General features: G+C 51.4%; 1 protein-coding gene across 2 annotated transcripts; it reads left to right on the top strand.

Annotated features, from left to right (window-relative positions):
* Positions 1-996: 996 nt before the first annotated feature.
* Positions 997-15,302, top strand: LOC118700323 (ER degradation-enhancing alpha-mannosidase-like protein 1). Of its 2 annotated transcripts, none has more exons than XM_036404736.2 (12): positions 997-1,376; positions 2,292-2,364; positions 3,812-3,915; positions 4,694-4,865; positions 5,937-6,120; positions 6,576-6,750; positions 7,816-7,936; positions 8,286-8,456; positions 9,043-9,116; positions 9,806-9,902; positions 11,508-11,690; positions 12,583-15,302. In XM_036404736.2, the coding sequence occupies exons 1-12, from the start codon at positions 997-999 to the stop codon at positions 12,670-12,672; spliced, it is 1,824 nt and encodes a 607-aa protein (XP_036260629.1). In that variant the 3' UTR covers positions 12,673-15,302. The 2 variants fall into 2 exon arrangements, with proteins under 2 accessions (XP_036260629.1, XP_036260630.1); XM_036404737.2 differs by having other exon boundaries at positions 7,819-7,936.
* The last annotated feature ends 1,828 nt before the right edge of the window (positions 15,303-17,130 follow it).

Genomic DNA, 17,130 nt, shown 5'->3' on the forward strand with positions numbered 1-17,130 from the left:
CCTCCCCTGGCTGTGGTTTCTTTCTGTTCTTTTGCTTATCTTCAAGAGGTTTGGTTTTACCAGTACTGCCGGAGTGTGTTCACTCACATCCACATCCACACCTGGCATCTGTCAGCTCTTTTTCTGCAGCTCTGTCCCTGAGCCAGTGTCAGGGGCCACCAGTGCTGCGGTCACGCCTGGTGTGAGCTCTGCTCGCCGTGTATCGTCCAGTCACTGCTGGCACTGCGGGATGGAAATCCCTGTGTCCGTCTCCTCCAGGATCCTGGCCCGGGAGCGTGGCTTGGCTTCCTCCCACCGCAGTTCCCGGGAACGCGGCTCTTGCCCCTCCGGCTCCTTCCCTGCCGCGCTCTGTGCTTCAGGGCAGGCCCGAGGGGCTCCGAGCCGGCTGCAGGAGCCGCGGTCACGGAATGCCGGAATCACTGAGGCTGGCACAGCCCTCCCAGCCCAGGCAGTGCCAGCTGCGCCCATCCCCACCTTGTCCCCAGCCCTGAGCTCTGAGTGCCACCTCCAGGAATTCCTGGGACACCTGCAGGGATGGGCACTGCAGAGCTCCCTGGGCAGTGCCAATTCCTGAGCACCTTTCCGTGGAGAAATTCCTGCTGCTGCCCAGCCGCTGTCACCGACACCCCGGGGCCTTTCCGGGAGCGCTGTGGCGCAGCAGTGCCCGCAGGGCAGGGCAGGGCCCGGCGCCGAGCAGGGCTCATGGCCCGGGCCTGTCCGGGGAGGCCGCGCCGCTGCCGGCCCCGCCCTGACCCTGCGCCGGCCGTGCCACGACAGCCCCGCACTGCCCCGCCCCTTTAACGCCGCCGGGCGGTGCCTTTGACTGACACACCGCGTGCCCAATGGTCGGAGGTCGGTTCCGCCTCCGCGCCAGCTCCACCAATAGCAGCGCAGAGTGGGCGGGCGTTGCGCCGCTCCCAACCCTTGTTTCCCTTCCGCTCTTAAAGGGGCCGCGGCGCGGCGCGGGCGGCGCCGCTGCGCTATGCGCGGGCGGCCATGCGATGGCGGTCGGTGGTGCTGGGGCTGCTGCTGCTGCGGCTCGGGCTGCAGGCGCTGCTGGCGCTGCTGCCCGCGCTGGCCCGCGGGCTCTGCCTGCACCCGCGCCTGCCCTGCCCCGGCCCGCGGCCGCCAGCCCTGCCCGGCCCGCCCGCGGGCGCTGCGGGCCGCGGGGCCCGGCTGTGGGGCGCGGCGGCGGGCGGCGATGAGTACGAGCGGCGCTACAGCGGCGCCTTCCCGCCGCAGCTGCGGGCGCGGCTGCGGGACGCGGCCCGGGGCATGTTCGTGTTCGGCTACGACAGCTACATGGAGCACGCCTTCCCCCGCGACGAGCTCGACCCGCTGCACTGCCGCGGCCGCGGGCCCGACCGCCGCGACCCGTGAGTGCGGCCGGGAGTGGGGAACGGCTCTGGGGGAACGGCTGCTGAGGGGACGGGTTAATGAACGGCTGCTGGGGGGTCGGGTTAATGAACGGCTGCTGAGGGGACGGGTTAATGAACGGCTGCTGAGGGGACGGGTTAATGAACGGCTGCTGAGGGGACGGGTTAATGAACGGCTGCTGAGGGGACGGGTTAATGAACGGCTGCTGGGGGGTCCGGTTAATGAACGGCTGCTGGGGCCCGGGTTAGTCAATGTGTGCTGGGGAACGGCTGCTGGGGCCCTGCGGGGTGGGCATCGCTCCGTGTGTGCCTCCCTGGGGCCAGGCTGGGCCCAGCCACGGGACAGTTGGTAATGGCTATAAGCTAAAATACTAAATGGCTGTAAGCAAGGTCCATCTCTGTATGAATCGTGGAATGGTTTGGGTGGAAGGAACCTCTTAAAGCCCACCCAGTGCCACCCCTGCCATGGCAGGGACACCTCCCACTGTCCCAGGGTGTCCCAAGCTCTGTCTAACCTAGCCCTGGGCACTGCCAGGGATCCAGGGACAGCCACAGCTGCTCTGGGCACCTGTGCCAGGGCCTGCCCACCCTCCCAGGGAACAATTTCCTGTTAATATCTGGTATAAACGTATTCCCCTTAAGCTGGAAGCCATTTCCTCTTGTCCTGTCACTCCAGTCCCTCTCTGTATTTCTTGTAGTCTCCTTTCAGGTACTGAAATGAACTTTCCATAGTGGGGCAGAGCTGTGGGACAGGTGCCCAAGGAGTCGTGTCTCCCCCTTTGGAGACATTCCAAACCTACCTGGATAGTTCCTGTGTCACCTGCTCCAGGTGACCCTGCCTGCACAGGGGCTTGGACTGGATGATCTGCACGGATCTCTTCCGACCTTAACAATTCTGTGATTCTGCTCTTCCAGCTCCAACCTGAACATCAATGATGTGCTGGGGAACTACTCCCTGACGCTGATCGATGCGCTGGACACGCTGGCGGTGAGTCCTCGCTGTGGGGACACTGCCCTGGCCACTCCAGGGACTGCCCTGGCCACCCTGGGACACTGCCCTGGCTGGGGCAGCTCCCCATGGTGGTGCCAACAGCTGGATCATGAGCTAGCAGCTGGATCATGAGCTAACAGCTGGATCATAAACCAGCAATGTCACGTGGGGGTAACAGAATGAGAGTAGTTGAAGATGGCAGCAGAGATTTCCAGAAGAGACGGAGGAAATTTTGGAGCTCCTCCCCAAGTTTCAGACGAGATCTCTTTGGGATATGCCCAGGGCGGGTGGATTTGAGCTGGAACTGCTGTGAGTTGCTGAGAGGTCCATCAGGAGGAGGGTTCATTGTGTGCACAATGGCTGGAAGAGCTCTGGTGTTTCACTTGGCAGAGAGGGCCTGACTGACACACAGGTCTGTGTGAAGTGGTAAAAGGAAGGAGGGGAAAACCTGTAAAGCTGCTTCTCACCTGCATTTCTGATAAAACTGGAAGATAATGTGAGGAGCAGCTCATTTCTGTGTTAGTGCCAGGGTATGGGGTCCTGAGGAAGAGCTGGGCATTTTCAGAGAGCCCAGCAGGTTTCACTGTTCTCATCTGTGCAGCCAGGGCAGGTTTTGTGCCTTCTGGAGTGTCAGGGCTCACTGATGTGCAGGAGCCACGGGCATGTGTATGTCCTCTGGCTCTCGTGGATATAAAACCCTTCCCATTCCACCCTGGGCTGCAGCATTTGTTAGGACCTGCTTGAGCAGAACTGAAAGCAGAAGTGAGGGAAATGTTGGGTTTTACTGGGAGAGAAGTTTGGGATCTGTGCTACGTGCCTGGTAACGGTGCCTTCCTGTCCTCCGTCAACAGTGGGGCCGTGCTTAATTTCTTTTCTCAAATGTAAAGGTTCTGGTTGCTAAATCTTGTGTGTTTCAGAAGCTGCTGCATGGGGCAAGCCTGTTCTGCTCCTCATTGCTCAGACCAACATATGATGTTTCCCCACTGGGTCTGGGTAATGGGGACAGCTGGCACCTGGTGCTTTGGTTAGAAATGTAGGTATGTCCCAGCCTTTTCATGAGCTCAGGCAAGCAGGAACCTGTGTTTTCCTTCCACATTCCTGCTCCCCAAAGCTCAGACTGAACTTATATCTGTCTCTGGATGCAGTGGAAATCACGTCCTGGGTTAGACCTGTGGGAAGCAGGCACAGGGGAACTCCTGAGTGTGCAGTGCTGGGTTGGGAACCTGAAAGGTTGGACTGGCCTTTGGTCAAATAAACATTCAATCAAGCATCATTGTTCTGCAAGCTATGTTATGTTTTAAACTGAGCTTAACTCTTGAACTGATAGTTCAGGCAGTTTGAATACTCAGTTGCTAAATCTGATTGCTGGGCTAAAATGTGAACTCTTCCCCAGCCCTCTTCTGAAACAACAATTGTACAAACTAGCTTTGTTTTTCTGTAACAGGTAATGGGAAACTCCTCAGAATTCCAGAAGGCAGTGAAGTTGGTGATTGACACAGTTTCATTTGACAAAGACTCAACAGTCCAAGTTTTTGAGGCAACAATCAGGTATGTGGTGCTGAGTTTCTGTCTTTAAAGGTTAAAGACTTGGTGTGTGTAATTCACAGTGAAATCATTGATTAGGAGGTCTTTGGCAGGCTTTATTCCCTAAATGGTTCCTCAAGTAAGCTGTTGCTTAATCTCCTATGAAAATATTCCATCCTTTCATATAGGAAACAATTTTAATCAGTCCCGTGTGACCTGGAGCAGTGAGGCAGTGGTTGGCTCAGTGCTTGCAGACTCTGCTTGCAGCAGAGACTCAGATCTGTGGTCTGATCAGCAAACAGCCCTGGGACAGCTTTTTCCTGCTCTGTTTTTGGTTCATGGACTTCTGCTCATTTTCACTTTCATTTTAGAAGAAAAAGACTCTTCTTTGTTGGAAATGGGTTTAGATACTGTCTGATTTTTAAAGGCTTTTGTTTTCTGAGTGCCTCCAGCAGTGTTTATTCCTGCTTCACTTGGCTAGGCTTTCTTTTTTGTGAGTACTAAGTTTATGTAACACCCTTCCTGCCATTTGCAGGGACAAGGAGGTCTTCACTCCTAAAGAGATTTGTTACAAGAACTCCTGGGTTAGGTAAATGTTGCAGAACCAGGTTTTGGAACTGTGGCTGACAGCAGCATGACTTCTGCATGTGTTCACTACTGCTGGGGGAGAACCAGGTCATTTTGTGTAGTGCCTGTAAGGAGCACAAAGTAATAATTCTGTCAGACATGACAGCAGTAAGGTGTTTAGGTGAAGAATGAGCTTCAGAACAGACTGAAAACCTGAGTTTTCCTTTCCCCACAGGGTTTTGGGAAGCCTGCTGTCTGCCCACATCATCATTACAGACACCAAGCAGCCCTTTGGTGACATGACCATTAAGGATTATGACAATGAGCTGCTGCACTTGGCTCATGACCTGGCAGTGAGGCTGCTGCCAGCCTTTGAGAACACCAAAACTGGCATTCCCTATCCTCGGGTGAGTGACACAGCAGCGCTGGGGGAACCGGCTCAAAGCAGAGTTTCACCTGTCCTGCAACTTAAATTTTGTGCCCTTTTCTGTGCACTTGGGGTATTGAGCCTGCTCTAAGTTATTCTGAAGTGACACAGGGAAAACTGCCCTGAGTTGTGGTGATGTGGATGGTACAAGTTGCTCCTTCTGTCTAGTAAATGTTTTCCCTGGGCTGATTTTCACTGTGTTTATTGTTCCCTGTGGGTCAGGAGTCATTTGTTCCTTGCTGGTTGGTGGAGCATTCCCTGCCCTGTGTCACACAGCAGCAAACAATACTGTCAGTAACAAGGAGTACTGTGAAGGCAAAGAGGAGGAAAGTGACTCTATTGGTGACTTGCTACTAAAACAATTATATTAGCATAAAACTCTTCAGAAGTATTTACCATACTGAGCTTGGAATTTGTAATTTTCCTGAGGACTGCTCAATGGGTTCTCAATACTCTGGGATTCTTGGATGCTGCAGCCTCTTGTTTTAAGCAGATGCAGTTGGCAAGGAGGAGGATGTCCCTACTACTGGAACAATCCTAAACTGCAAAACTATAATTAGCACTTGCCTGGCTGCTCTTAATTTCTGGAGACAGCAGCACTGCTTTTCCCCCTGTAGAAATGGGAATTTCCTCTTCTGTTCAGGGCCTGGTAAAGCAGCTGAGGGAGCTGTAACTTCCCTTCAGCACTGTGTCCCATGGGGAAGAGGAGGAGCATCCACTGAGGAAGCTCTTGGTTTCACCAGCACAAACTGAGGTGCAGCAAAGAAGGAAAAGCCTGAATGTTTAGTAGAAGGCATGAAAAAGTGAAGTTTGCAAGGGTTAGCAAGTATAAGAGAAAAATGAGGCTTGCCCACTTTAGGCATGGTGTTGGAAAGCTGGAAGAAGAATGTCAGGAATTCTACAGGAAAGCTTTCCAAGAGTGCTGGTTTTGTGTCTCTGTGCACGTTCCATGCTGCACATTGTGCACCAACTACAAGAAAGGCTTGTCCTAAAGGTGAGGGTGCAGCTGTGGGCACAGCTGTGAGTGCAGCCTGCCTGTCCCTGTCCACAGGTGAACCTGAAGAAGGGGGTTCCTCCAGACAGCCACAACGAGACCTGCACAGCAGGAGCTGGGTCCTTGCTGGTGGAGTTTGGGATCCTCAGCAGGCTGCTTGGAGATTCCACCTTCGAGTGGGTGGCCAGGAGAGCTGTGAAGGCCCTGTGGAGCCTCAGGAGCAATCACACTGGACTGCTAGGTAAAGTCTGGCTGCTGCTTTGTCCTCATGTGTCCTCACCTTTGTCCTTCTGCTCCCCCTGTAGCTGTTCAGTCACGTTCTCCTTGTGTACCCAGGGCTTGTGTTGAACTAATGGCACATTGGGGTTTTCCAAGAAAAATGGAGTCTCTGAAAGATTCCTTAGGGCACAGATTTTCAACTCAAATTTTTCACAAAACTGGGGAATGGAACTGAAGGCCCTGATTTGTGTCCCCATTAATATAATTCAGATTGGCAGATGACTCAAAGTACTTAAAATAACTGCATGTGTGCGGGTCCTCAGATGAATCCACCACTGTAACACTTCATCTGATGTTAATCTTTGATTCTTCCTCCTTGGGAATTTCTGAACCTGTGATATTCCCAAGTCTTGACTGGATTGTGTCTCTCTGATATGCTCAGCATCCTCAGACTAAACTTGTTGTTTGTTCTGAAAGGAAATGTTGTGAATATCCAGACTGGTCACTGGGTTGGAAAGCAGAGTGGACTGGGAGCAGGGTCAGATTCGTTCTATGAGTACCTGCTGAAGTCTTACATCCTCTTTGGGGAAAAGGAAGACCTGGACATGTTCAACTCTGCTTATCAGAACATTCAGAACCACTTGAGGAGAGGGTATGTGATTAATGTCAGCATCAATTCCTTGAGCAGTGAATCCTCCAGCAGGATCTGAAACATCTGTTTGTAGTGCTTTGTGTCAGGCTCTAGAAAATCTGTTCCCCTTTTTACTGTAAGAAGCAAAATCTCCTTTCCATGGTAGTCTCCTCATTCCTTGCACCTGATGGGGTGCAGAGAAGCCAAACTGCTTCCTGTCCCATTTATAAACATAAAGGCTGAGAAAAGTCTGGCACTGCAAAAGAAACGTATTAAATTGGCTGCTTTGTTCTTCTGAAAGCCTCATCTTGCCTAGCATGACTTTTGGTAGAAATTCTGCTGGCAGAGCTCTAAGACATGATCCCTGTATGAATTAACATCCCTATATGAATTACCTCCTCTAGAGCATGACAGTGTTTGGGTTCCTGTCACAAGGAGCCCAGCAGAGCAGAGCAGTGCCTGCCTGAGCTGTGGCAGTGTGCTGTGTGCTGCCCAGGCAGAGGCACTGCCCTGCATTGCTCCTGCATTGCTCCTGCATTGCTGCCGCATTGCTCCCTGCATTGCTCCCTTCATTGCTCCCTGCATTGCTCCGTGCATTGTCCCAGCATTGCTCCCTGCATTGTTCCCGGCATTGCTCCCTGCATTGCTCCCTGCATTGTTCCCTGCATTGTTCCCTGCATTGTTCCTGCATTGTCCCTGCATTGCTCCCTGCATTGCTCCCTGCATTGCTCCCTGCATTGTTCCCGGCATTGCTCCCTGCATTGCTCCCTGCATTGCTCCCTGCATTGCTCCCTGCAGTGTTCCCTGCATTGTCCCTGCAGTGTTCCCTGCATTGCTCCCTGCATTGCTCCCTGCATTGCTCCCTGCATTGCTCCCTGCATTGTCCCAGCATTGTCCCTGCATCGTTCCCTGCATTGTCCCTGCATTGTTCCTGCATTGCTCCCTGCATTGTTCCTGCATTGCTCCCTGCATGGTTCCTGCATTGCTCCCTGCATGGTTCCTGCATTGTTCCCTGCATTGTTCCCTGCATTGCTCCTGCATTGTCCCTGCATTGCTCCTGCATTGTTCCTGCATTGTTCCCTGCAGCAGGGAGGCCTGCAATGAAGGAGAAGGGGACCCTCCCCTCTACGTCAACGTCAACATGTACACGGGCCAGCTGATGAACACCTGGATTGACTCTCTTCAGGCCTTCTTCCCTGGCCTGCAGGTGAGCTTTCCTGATCCTGGGCTGGGCGTGAGTCTGAGTCCTGAGCTGAGCTCCCACCTGAGCTTTGCAGAGTTCAGTTCAGCCCTGCAGTAACACAGCCATGTGGGGAGGCCTGGCCTGCTCTCTGCTAGACCTGAGACTTTCAGCTGCCCTCTTTCAGCCTCAGCATTTGTGTTCTGTGCTGTGAGGCTCTGCTAGAGCTTCTACTGCAAAGAATGAATACATTAGTACTTTTGGGGGGTTGTTTTCTGAGTGTTTTACGGGAGAAGAGTTGTTTTAGGTGCCACATTCTCATCTTTGCTGGCCTGCAGCACTAAATGTGTGTATCTCTGGCTGCTCTGGTGCCCAGGTGCTGATAGGAGATGTGGAAGATGCCATTTGCCTCCATGCCTTCTATTATGCCATCTGGAAACGCTATGGGGCTCTCCCAGAGAGGTACAACTGGCAGCTGCAGGCCCCAGATGTTCCCTTCTACCCACTGAGGCCAGAGCTGGTGGAGTCCACCTATCTTCTGTATCAGGTATCTGCCTTCCCTGAGCTGCACATCATGGCTGGGCCAAAAAGCTTTTGTTCAGAAAGTCACTTTATCCCCCTGACCTCTGGCCAGCTGAATTTTGGCAGCCCTGGAGCTGCCTCTTGTCCTGTGGAGTCTCTGGGCAGGCACTGCAGTGTTGTGCAATGTTGTTGCTCTGCTGTTTGCTTCAAAAACAGCCTTTTTTATAAGGCAGGCAAAAACAACACTAAACAACCTTTTCTAAAAGCTGCTGGCAGATTTTTATAAGGCAGAGACCTGTGACTGCTCAACCAAAATTGTTGAAGTAAATATAAGAGCTCTCCTTGCAATACTGCCCAGGCACAGATACAATAAACTAAAATAACTGTCTGCCTCCAAGGAAGGGATCAGAGAGTTTGGATTTACTGCAGGTTTTCTAGGATTTGCTCTAAAGCAAATGTGAGAAGTTTGCACTGGCTAATCCAAGTCATGCTCCCATAAAGATAAGTTTGCTGTGATACACAAGACTCTGGTACCAATAGGCCTTTGTTGTGTTATTTTTACAGGATTTCAAAATTGCTGACTCTAACTCTTGTCTGTCTTCCTTATTTAGGCCACAAAGAACCCGTTTTACCTTCATGTGGGAATGGATATTCTGCAGAGTTTGGAAAAATATACAAAAGCAAAGTCAGTCTTCAATGTTCTTTTCTTCTCTCAGTGCTATATATCTACATTTTATTATACAAATATTGTATAGAATCCAGTCTGCCACATGTAGGTAAACCAGAAAACCCAGCCCTCCTTGAAAGCCACAAGTGATGATTTATTTCTTGAGCACTTCTTTCTTTCCCATCTGAAAATGAAATTACAGTCCAGTGGCAACTTTATACCTTTGGAATTTTATCACTGCCTTTCCAAATGCATTGTTGATGATCAGCTGCTAAAAACTGCTGAAAGCAGTAGTTGGGATTCTTCCTAGGGATCCTGCAAGATTATTTCTCACCTCCTGGTGTTTAGCTTAACTGAGGGATGGCCCCTAAGGCAGATGCTGTTGGGTATCAGCTTCCAGTTCAAGACAGCAGCAGTGAATCCTTTAATACTGAGGAGCTAAACTTCTTGCAAGGCTCAGGGGGAAGACAGTGAATTTTTATTCCTTATTATTAATTGACTCATTTTCTAGACAAAGGTGTGATGAGTGGCCAGGTCAGACATTGCTGGTGAGTGGGGTTCAGGTGATCACAGAGCAATAAGCAGTGAGTGTTGCACAACACACTTGATCCATTTGAGCTTCCCCCTGGCAGCTGGAATGCTCTGAAGTGAGGGGATAACAGAGCAGGAGAGCTGGAGCTGAACCCAAACCCTGTCCAATGTTGCAGGTGTGGCTATGCCACGTTGCACCACGTGGTGGAGAAGACCAAGGAGGATCGAATGGAGAGCTTTTTCCTCAGTGAAACCTGTAAATATTTGTACCTGGTACGTGTGTGCTCCTCACTGCCAAGGCACTGCACAAAAATGGCACAGGAGGGGGCAGGAGGTTACTAATTGTTAATTGTTAATTGGGTTGGGGGAGGGTATCATTAATGACAACCTGCTGGGCTCTGGGGTTTGTGTATGGGGGTGATTGAGGCTGGGCTCTGGGGTTTGTGTATGGGGGTGATTCAGGCTGAGCTCTGGGGTTTGTGTATGGGGGTGATTGATTGAGGCTGGGCTCTGGGGTTTGTGTATGGGGGTGATTGAGGCTGGGCTCTGGGGTTTGTGCATGGGGGTGATTGAGGCTGGGCTCTGGGGTTTGTGTATGGGGGTGATTCAGGCTGGGCTCTGGGGTTTGTGTATGGGGGTGATTCAGGCTGGGCTCTGGGGTTTGTGTATGGGGGTGATTGATTGAGGCTGGGCTCTGGGGTTTGTGCATGGGGGTGATTCAGGCTGAGCTCTGGGGTTTGTGCATGAGGGTGATTGAGGCTGGGCTCTGGGGTTTGTGTATGGGGGTGATTGAGGCTGGGCTCTGGGGTTTGTGCATGGGGGTGATTGATTGAGGCTGGGCTCTGGGGTTTGTGCATGGGGGTGATTCAGGCTGGGCTCTGGGGTTTGTGTATGGGGGTGATTGAGGCTGGGCTCTGGGGTTTGTGCATGGGGGTGATTGAGGCTGGGCTCTGGGGTTTGTGTATGGGGGTGATTCAGGCTGAGCTCTGGGGTTTGTGTATGGGGGTGATTGATTGAGGCTGGGCTCTGGGGTTTGTGTATGGGGGTGATTGATTGAGGCTGAGCTCTGGGGTTTGTGCATGGGGGTGATTCAGGCTGGGCTCTGGGGTTTGTGTATGGGGGTGATTGAGGCTGAGCTCTGGGGTTTGTGCATGGGGGTGATTCAGGCTGAGCTCTGGGGTTTGTGTATGGGGGTGATTCAGGCTGAGCTCCTCTTCTTTGACCTCACTCACTCTCTGAGCTGGGGCAGCTGCCCAGGTGTGGTTCCTGCACCTGGAGAGCTGCAGATCTCTGGGAAGAGGCTGGAAAGGAGAGGGAGCAGGGCTGGAGGGAGCTGCTGCTCTGCTCTCAGCTAAGTGCTGCTTGCAGCCCTCCTGCCTGGGGCAGCCTCTGCTTTCTGCCTGCTGGGCTTTGGCACTCACAGGAGAAAGCATTTGGGCTGGCATTGCCTAAGCCCCTGTTCTCAATCTCCTTTAGTGCAGAAAACCAAATAAATCTGTGACTGAGTAGATGCCAGCCTAGAAATGCCTCACAGAGCAGCTTAAAAAAATAAGGGCACTTTTAGTTGTGTGAGAAGTTTTTCTTCTGCTCTCCTCTTCTAACTGCTCAGATCAATCCCTTGCATTAAGACTATTTATTTCCATTTGCTCCAGCATTATTTAGCACTAAAAGGTATTTTTGTGTGATCCTTCAAAGCGTGAGTACCTGTTCCAAACTGCTTGTTACTGGGAGGTGAAGGATGGGGCACACCTGCAATGCCTGTCTCTGCCATTTCTCCCTCAGCTGGTTGATGAAGAGAACCCAGTGCATAAATCTGGGAAGAAGTTCATGTTCACTACTGATGTAGTACAGTGCCTGTGTCTCCCATCTCTCCTTCAGCTGTTTGATGAAGAGAACCCAGTGCACAGGTCTGGGAATAAGTTCATGTTCACTACTGAGGGCCACGTGGTGTCCGTGGACGAGCGGTTCCGGAGCTCGCTGTGGGAGGACATCCTGCCTGCAGGGGAGGACAGCCTCAAGGCCAAAGCCTCCGAGCTCAAGGCAGCCAACTTCAGCTCCAACGTAAGCAACACCCAGGCTGCTCCTGCCTGGGCCTGGGGAGGGCAGCCAGGACACACAGAGCCTCAGGCAGGGCTGCTGTAGAGAGCTCCCTTTAGAAATGTCAAACGCCCAGGGAGCTCCCCTGAAAAGCACTTGCAGCAGCAGCATAAATGGCATCATGTGTGGGATGCTGGTGAAGGTGAAACCTGTCCCCTTTGAAGTGCTTTGCAGCAATTGTTTTGTTCTTTGTTAATTTACTTCCAATTATTTTTCCTTTCCCCTTTTCTTTGCCCTTAAAACTCTCCAGTGTTGCTGTCAGGGCCAAAGGGAGAAGCAGAGGGTCATCCAAACCCAGCTTTGTCTTCGTCAGTGTGGTTTTGGGGGATGGAAAGGGGACCTTTCTCAGCAAGGCCTCAACTGGCCCCAGAGCTGTGGCTCCAGTGCCCACCACCAACCAAAACAGATCTGTTTTAATCACAGAATGCTGGAGTTGAAAGGACCTTAAAGATCACCTCATTCCAGCCCCATGGGCAGGGACACCTGCCACTAGAGCAGTTAAGGACAATTTAAAAAATATCTCCTGGTAGGTTCTGGTGTGGCTCCTTCCCTCCTCCCCACAGAGCTCCAGGAAAAGAGCATTATTTTAAACGTTCACAGTTGTCATAGTGAAGGAAATCTCAGTTGCACAACAAGCTGTGCTGTGTGTTTGGAAGCTGCAGCCTGCACTGAGGAAACACTTGCTGCTCATTTATGGGGTTTGTGCTGCAAGTCTGCAAAGAACGAGGGAAAGTTGGAGGAAAAAGTGTTATTGGGTACAGTTTTCTGTACTGGGAGGATCTGAGAGGATTGCAGAGGGGATGGCTTGCTTGGGTTTGGATCTGAGTCTTTAAAAAGATGTAAATTTTCTCAACAGTGTAACAGAGTCCCTGATGAGAGGAGGTACCTGCTGCCCCTGAAGAGCAACTACATGAGACAGATCGACAGAATGGTGGGACTGATCTGAGGGACTCTGCAGGGGAACCTGGGAGGAGCTTGGCATCCTCTGCAGACATTCCTCCCCTTCAGCTGCTCCCTGCACAGGCTGGCTCCCCCAGGTGTCCCCCAGGTGTCCCCCAGGTGTCCCTGGGCCTGTGGTCAGCCCTGGACACCCAGGAGATGGAGCTCAGTCCCCCGAGCTGGGGTAACCTCCCGTGCCACCTGAACAAACAGCTCTCGTTTCAAGACTTCCTATGAGAAATGTTGTTGCAAATGAAGGCTGAATTTATTTTAAAAGAAAAAGAAGGCAAATTGGCCTGTGCCACTTAGCTACCTCCTTGTAGCTGTGTTACAAATGTCCCTCTAGAGCAGGGTCTGCTATTTAATTTGAAATGATCTCGGGGCTTGGGGAAGGAGTGGGGAAGTGCAATTTTTTACACCAAGTTGAATTATTGAATTTTTCTGACTAGCAATACACAACCTAAAGGTCTACTCAGGTAGGAACCCACTGGGTTTGCTGAAACAAAACTGCTCTGTGTACTCTTGGAAAGATCCCTGCTGGTGGTGTAAGAGCTGCTGGTAGAGTGGGACATCCCTCCCAGACACAGCTGATAGAAGCTGCAGGGCTGTGGGAGCCTGTGGCTGCAGAAACCAGTGATCAAACCAATCCAGGTGCCTTTTTGGAAGGGAAGGGGGGCAGGGAAGGGGGAATTGCAAAGCCACTCAGGCAGAAGTTCCCAAAGTTTCCTCGTTTGCCAAGTTTTCAGTGCCTTTTCAGGAGAGATGCTGCTAAGAACTGGTGTCACAGTACATGAAGAACAAACTATTTCACATTCCTGACAGGATTCATGTGTTAGTGCCTTAAGTTCTCTTCACTACCAGGGAAAACTGAGCTTCCTTGGGAAGATAGAAAAGTATTTCTGATGAGCTGGTTGCAAAATACAGTGGAACCTAAAGTCACTTAAAAAGAGATGTTTGGAGTTTTTGTGAAGATACTGGAAAAATATCTGTGAACTTTCAGGAAGAAGGCAGTTAAGGGCTTGAGGGATGACAACAAACTGAGGCCAAAACAACTATTTTAATATACCAAGTTGGGTTTTTTTTTCTGGTGGTTGTTTATATACTTCTAAGTTTTGACTACAGTTGAAGTAGTAGAATGTTATTTTTGGGTTAATGACTTAAATTGAGGCATAAATTGAGGGCAACTTGATCTGCTGTATTTTCACCTTCTTACAACAACATTGGTTTTCATAAACCACGTGTTGCAACTCAAAACATTTCTAATAAATATGAAGTTTGTGCTGGAGAGGTTATTGTTGGAATCTTTTAATGTGCAGATGCATCTCAGGGACTTTGTTGTAGAATCTTCTATTCCATGATAGTTGAATCTTATATTCAGGCAAAAAAAAAAATAATCAAGTCTTCTTAGTGTTATTATGTGTGTTTGAGGGGGTGAAGGGTTGGAGGGGGGAGAGGGAAATAGGTTAAAATTTCTAAAATATTGCAATAGAATGGGTTGCCTTGGTGTTTGAGGCAGCTGGTGATTCCAGCTCCTGTCAAACTGGCTTTGCCAAAGGTGTTTCTGGAGTGTCTGAGTTGTCTGTTTGAAGGGAAAACAGGAGTTGGAGGTGGTGTGATGCAGAGAGGTGCTGGCAGGGGTTCAGGCAGTGCTGCCAGGGCAGGGTGAGGAGGGCAGGAGCATGGCAGGGGCACTGCTGCCCACGCAGAGCTCTGGGCTCTCAGCTGCTGCTCCTGGCCAGCCCTGCAGTGAGCAGAGGTGAGGGAGCCCAGCCCAGCATCCCGCAGTGGCTGGGTCAGCTCACAGGGTGGGCAGCGTGTGGGGATGGCCAGGACACCAGGAAGGACAGGACAGACACACCCTAAGGGTCCTGGTGGCTTCTCCTGCTCCAGGTTTGTCCCTGACTCCCAGGTGAGCTCCCTGAGTGTGACTCTGGCCACTCTGCTGTGATTGTGCTCTCTGAACTCCTGAACCCAGGGCAGGGTCCCAGCACTGTGCACAGAATCCATCCCAGAGCTTTCCAGAGAGAATTCCAGGACTGTGAGGAAGTTGCACAACTGCTTTGCCATCGTGTTTTCCTTGTGATTGCCAGGGGTAGTGAAAGGTGGCTGAGAATGAGAGCAGCCCGGACGGGAATTGCAGCCTTCCAGGCAAACATGGTCAGCTTCCCTTGGGAACTGGTGTGGGATTTCTGCTGCCAGGTGATGTGACAGTCATCTTTCCATAGGAATGCTCTTTATCCTCCCAGAAGCTGCTGGTAAAAGACTCTGTGTTCCTTCAGGAGCCAACTTTTCTTCCTCTTTGTTCTAAAACTGCTTGGATACGTTTTTACTCTGTAAGGACAGGGCACCTGTTGTGCACTAAAATGAGCTTTTGTACAAGTCAATGGCATCAAAATGGAGCTGATAACAGTGCTGGAATCATTTGCTGAAATAGACTCTTGTATTTCTTGGTATCATGTGCAATATCAAGTTTTCTGAACTGAAAGTGCCATGTATGCTTAATTGTTATTTATCCATGAAGTATTTAACTGAGGAAACTTGGAAGAGGACCAAATGTGCTTTCATGAAATGTCCTGAATTTTCAACTCTTGGCTTGCCTTTTGCAAATCTCCATTAAACAAATAGTGTGTTTGACTACTCTGATGTGTGTTTGTCCTGTAGGGGATCTCTCTGCACCTTCTGTACACCGGGACTTCATCTGGTTAGAGCTGGGACAATCCCATTTATCCTTCCTGCAGGAGAATAAACCCACCCCAAAACAACAGGGCTCTTTCTTCGCCCCCTGTTCCCCCTTCTCTCCATGAGGGTTTCGGGGCAGCTGAGAGCAGGGATTGATGTGGGGGACTCAAGTGTGGCAGTTCTGGTCTCATGAGCAGGTTCTGACCTCCCTGCTGGGATTCCCAGTCCTTTGTCCAATCAGTCCATGCAAAACCTGGAATTCTGCACCAGGAGCCTTGCTGGGCTCTCTCCAGCCCATGGAGAACCAGCCTGGGAAACAGCTCGTGCTGGGTTTGAGAACAGCAATGTGGAAATGAGCTGTCTGACCGTCACTTTGATTTATTGTCTCTCCTTTGCTGCCTTTCCCTCCTGGATTTGTTTTCTGTCTGATTGGCTTTATCTCTGTGCTGTTTCCTGGTTTGCAGTGCTGGTGCAGGGGCTGTTGGGGCTGCCAGGACATTTGCTGGGTCTGGATCAAGCTCCACATTCCTGGGAAATATTTGTTGAACACTGGTGATTGGGATTTTGCAGTGGTTTTAAAGTTCCTCTGGGTTTTTTGGATAATGAGATCTTTGCCTTGCTTTACTTTTGCTGCATTCAGATTTCTAAGAGTCAATTCCAAAGTGAGTGTAAAGGGGTTGAAATGCTGATTTTGGGGCAAGCACCCCAGCTCTGATGGTTTTATCCCTGTGGCTGCACATTTAGCAGTGGAGTCACTGTTTGCTGTCATTCCTTAGCTTGTCTTGCTGCCTCATCTGCTCCCAGAGGGTTGAGCAGCTCTGGGTGAGACCGAGTGCTTTTCTTGCAGCTTTTCCAGCCCACATTTAAGAAATTATCTCCAAAAAAGCCATTCTGCCATTGTTGCTTTCCTGGGAGACTGGAGTGGAGTAAGATCCCTTGTGATGCAGGATTTAAAATCCCAGAATGTGATGGGAAACTGCGTTTTTTCGGGTGAAATGCGCGGGAGCGGGCGGGTCTCAGAGCAGGCCCGAGGCGTGTGAGGCTGTAGCTCCGGCTGGCTCCAGCAGAGCCCTCCCTTGTGCCGCGGCTCGGGCCTCTGGCTGGGCACTGAAACCGCGCTGGCCCCGGCGCTGGGAAAGGCAGGAAATGCGGGGTTAGCACTGCCCACAGCATCGCCGAGAGGGAAAGGGACACGGCGCTTCTCACTCCTGGAGATGGTCACCTTCATCCGGGCCTGGAACTGCTTTTTGGGAGGGAGTTTGTGCCCCTGATCGCCTCCTGTGTGCTTTATCCACCCGAAAGCACCAATAAATGCTCCCTGGAGCTGCTGTGTGCCCCTTCAGCCTTGTTTGTGCCCACACTGATGAGAGGCCACTGCTTTGGAACCATTTAACTGAAAAGCACCTTTTTTTTCCCCAAAGGTTTTTGTTGCCTGGCATTTTGCAGGGCTGTGGAGGAGGAGAGCTCGGGAGCAGCCCCAGCCCAGCCTTGGTGATCAGGGCTGGATTTACTGGGGCCAGGGAGGAGTTCCCAGTCTCCATGGGGAGCAACTGGTGAGACTGGGAGTGCCCCAGTGCCCCCTGCCCTGGGGACAGTGGAGACCATGGGAGAACTCCCTGGAATTGGGATATTGTGGGGGGAACTCCCTGGAATTGGGATATTGTGGGGGGAACTCCCTGGAATTGAGATATTGTGGGGGAACTCCCTGAATCTGGGATATTGTGGGGGAACTCCCTGGAATTGGGTATTGTGGGGGGAACTCCCTGGAACTGGGATATTGTGGGGG

Source organism: Molothrus ater, chromosome 11 (assembly GCF_012460135.2).
Source record: "Molothrus ater isolate BHLD 08-10-18 breed brown headed cowbird chromosome 11, BPBGC_Mater_1.1, whole genome shotgun sequence".
Taxonomy (NCBI): domain Eukaryota; kingdom Metazoa; phylum Chordata; class Aves; order Passeriformes; family Icteridae; genus Molothrus; species Molothrus ater.

Coding starts and splice junctions, on each gene's coding strand:
- LOC118700323 (XM_036404736.2), top strand. CDS start 997: ATGCGATGGCGGTCGGTGGTGCTGGGGCTGCTGCTGCTGCGGCTCGGG. Junction 2,365..3,811: donor ATGCGCTGGACACGCTGGCG/GTGAGTCCTCGC, acceptor TTTCTGTAACAG/GTAATGGGAAACTCCTCAGA. Junction 6,121..6,575: donor CAATCACACTGGACTGCTAG/GTAAAGTCTGGC, acceptor TTGTTCTGAAAG/GAAATGTTGTGAATATCCAG.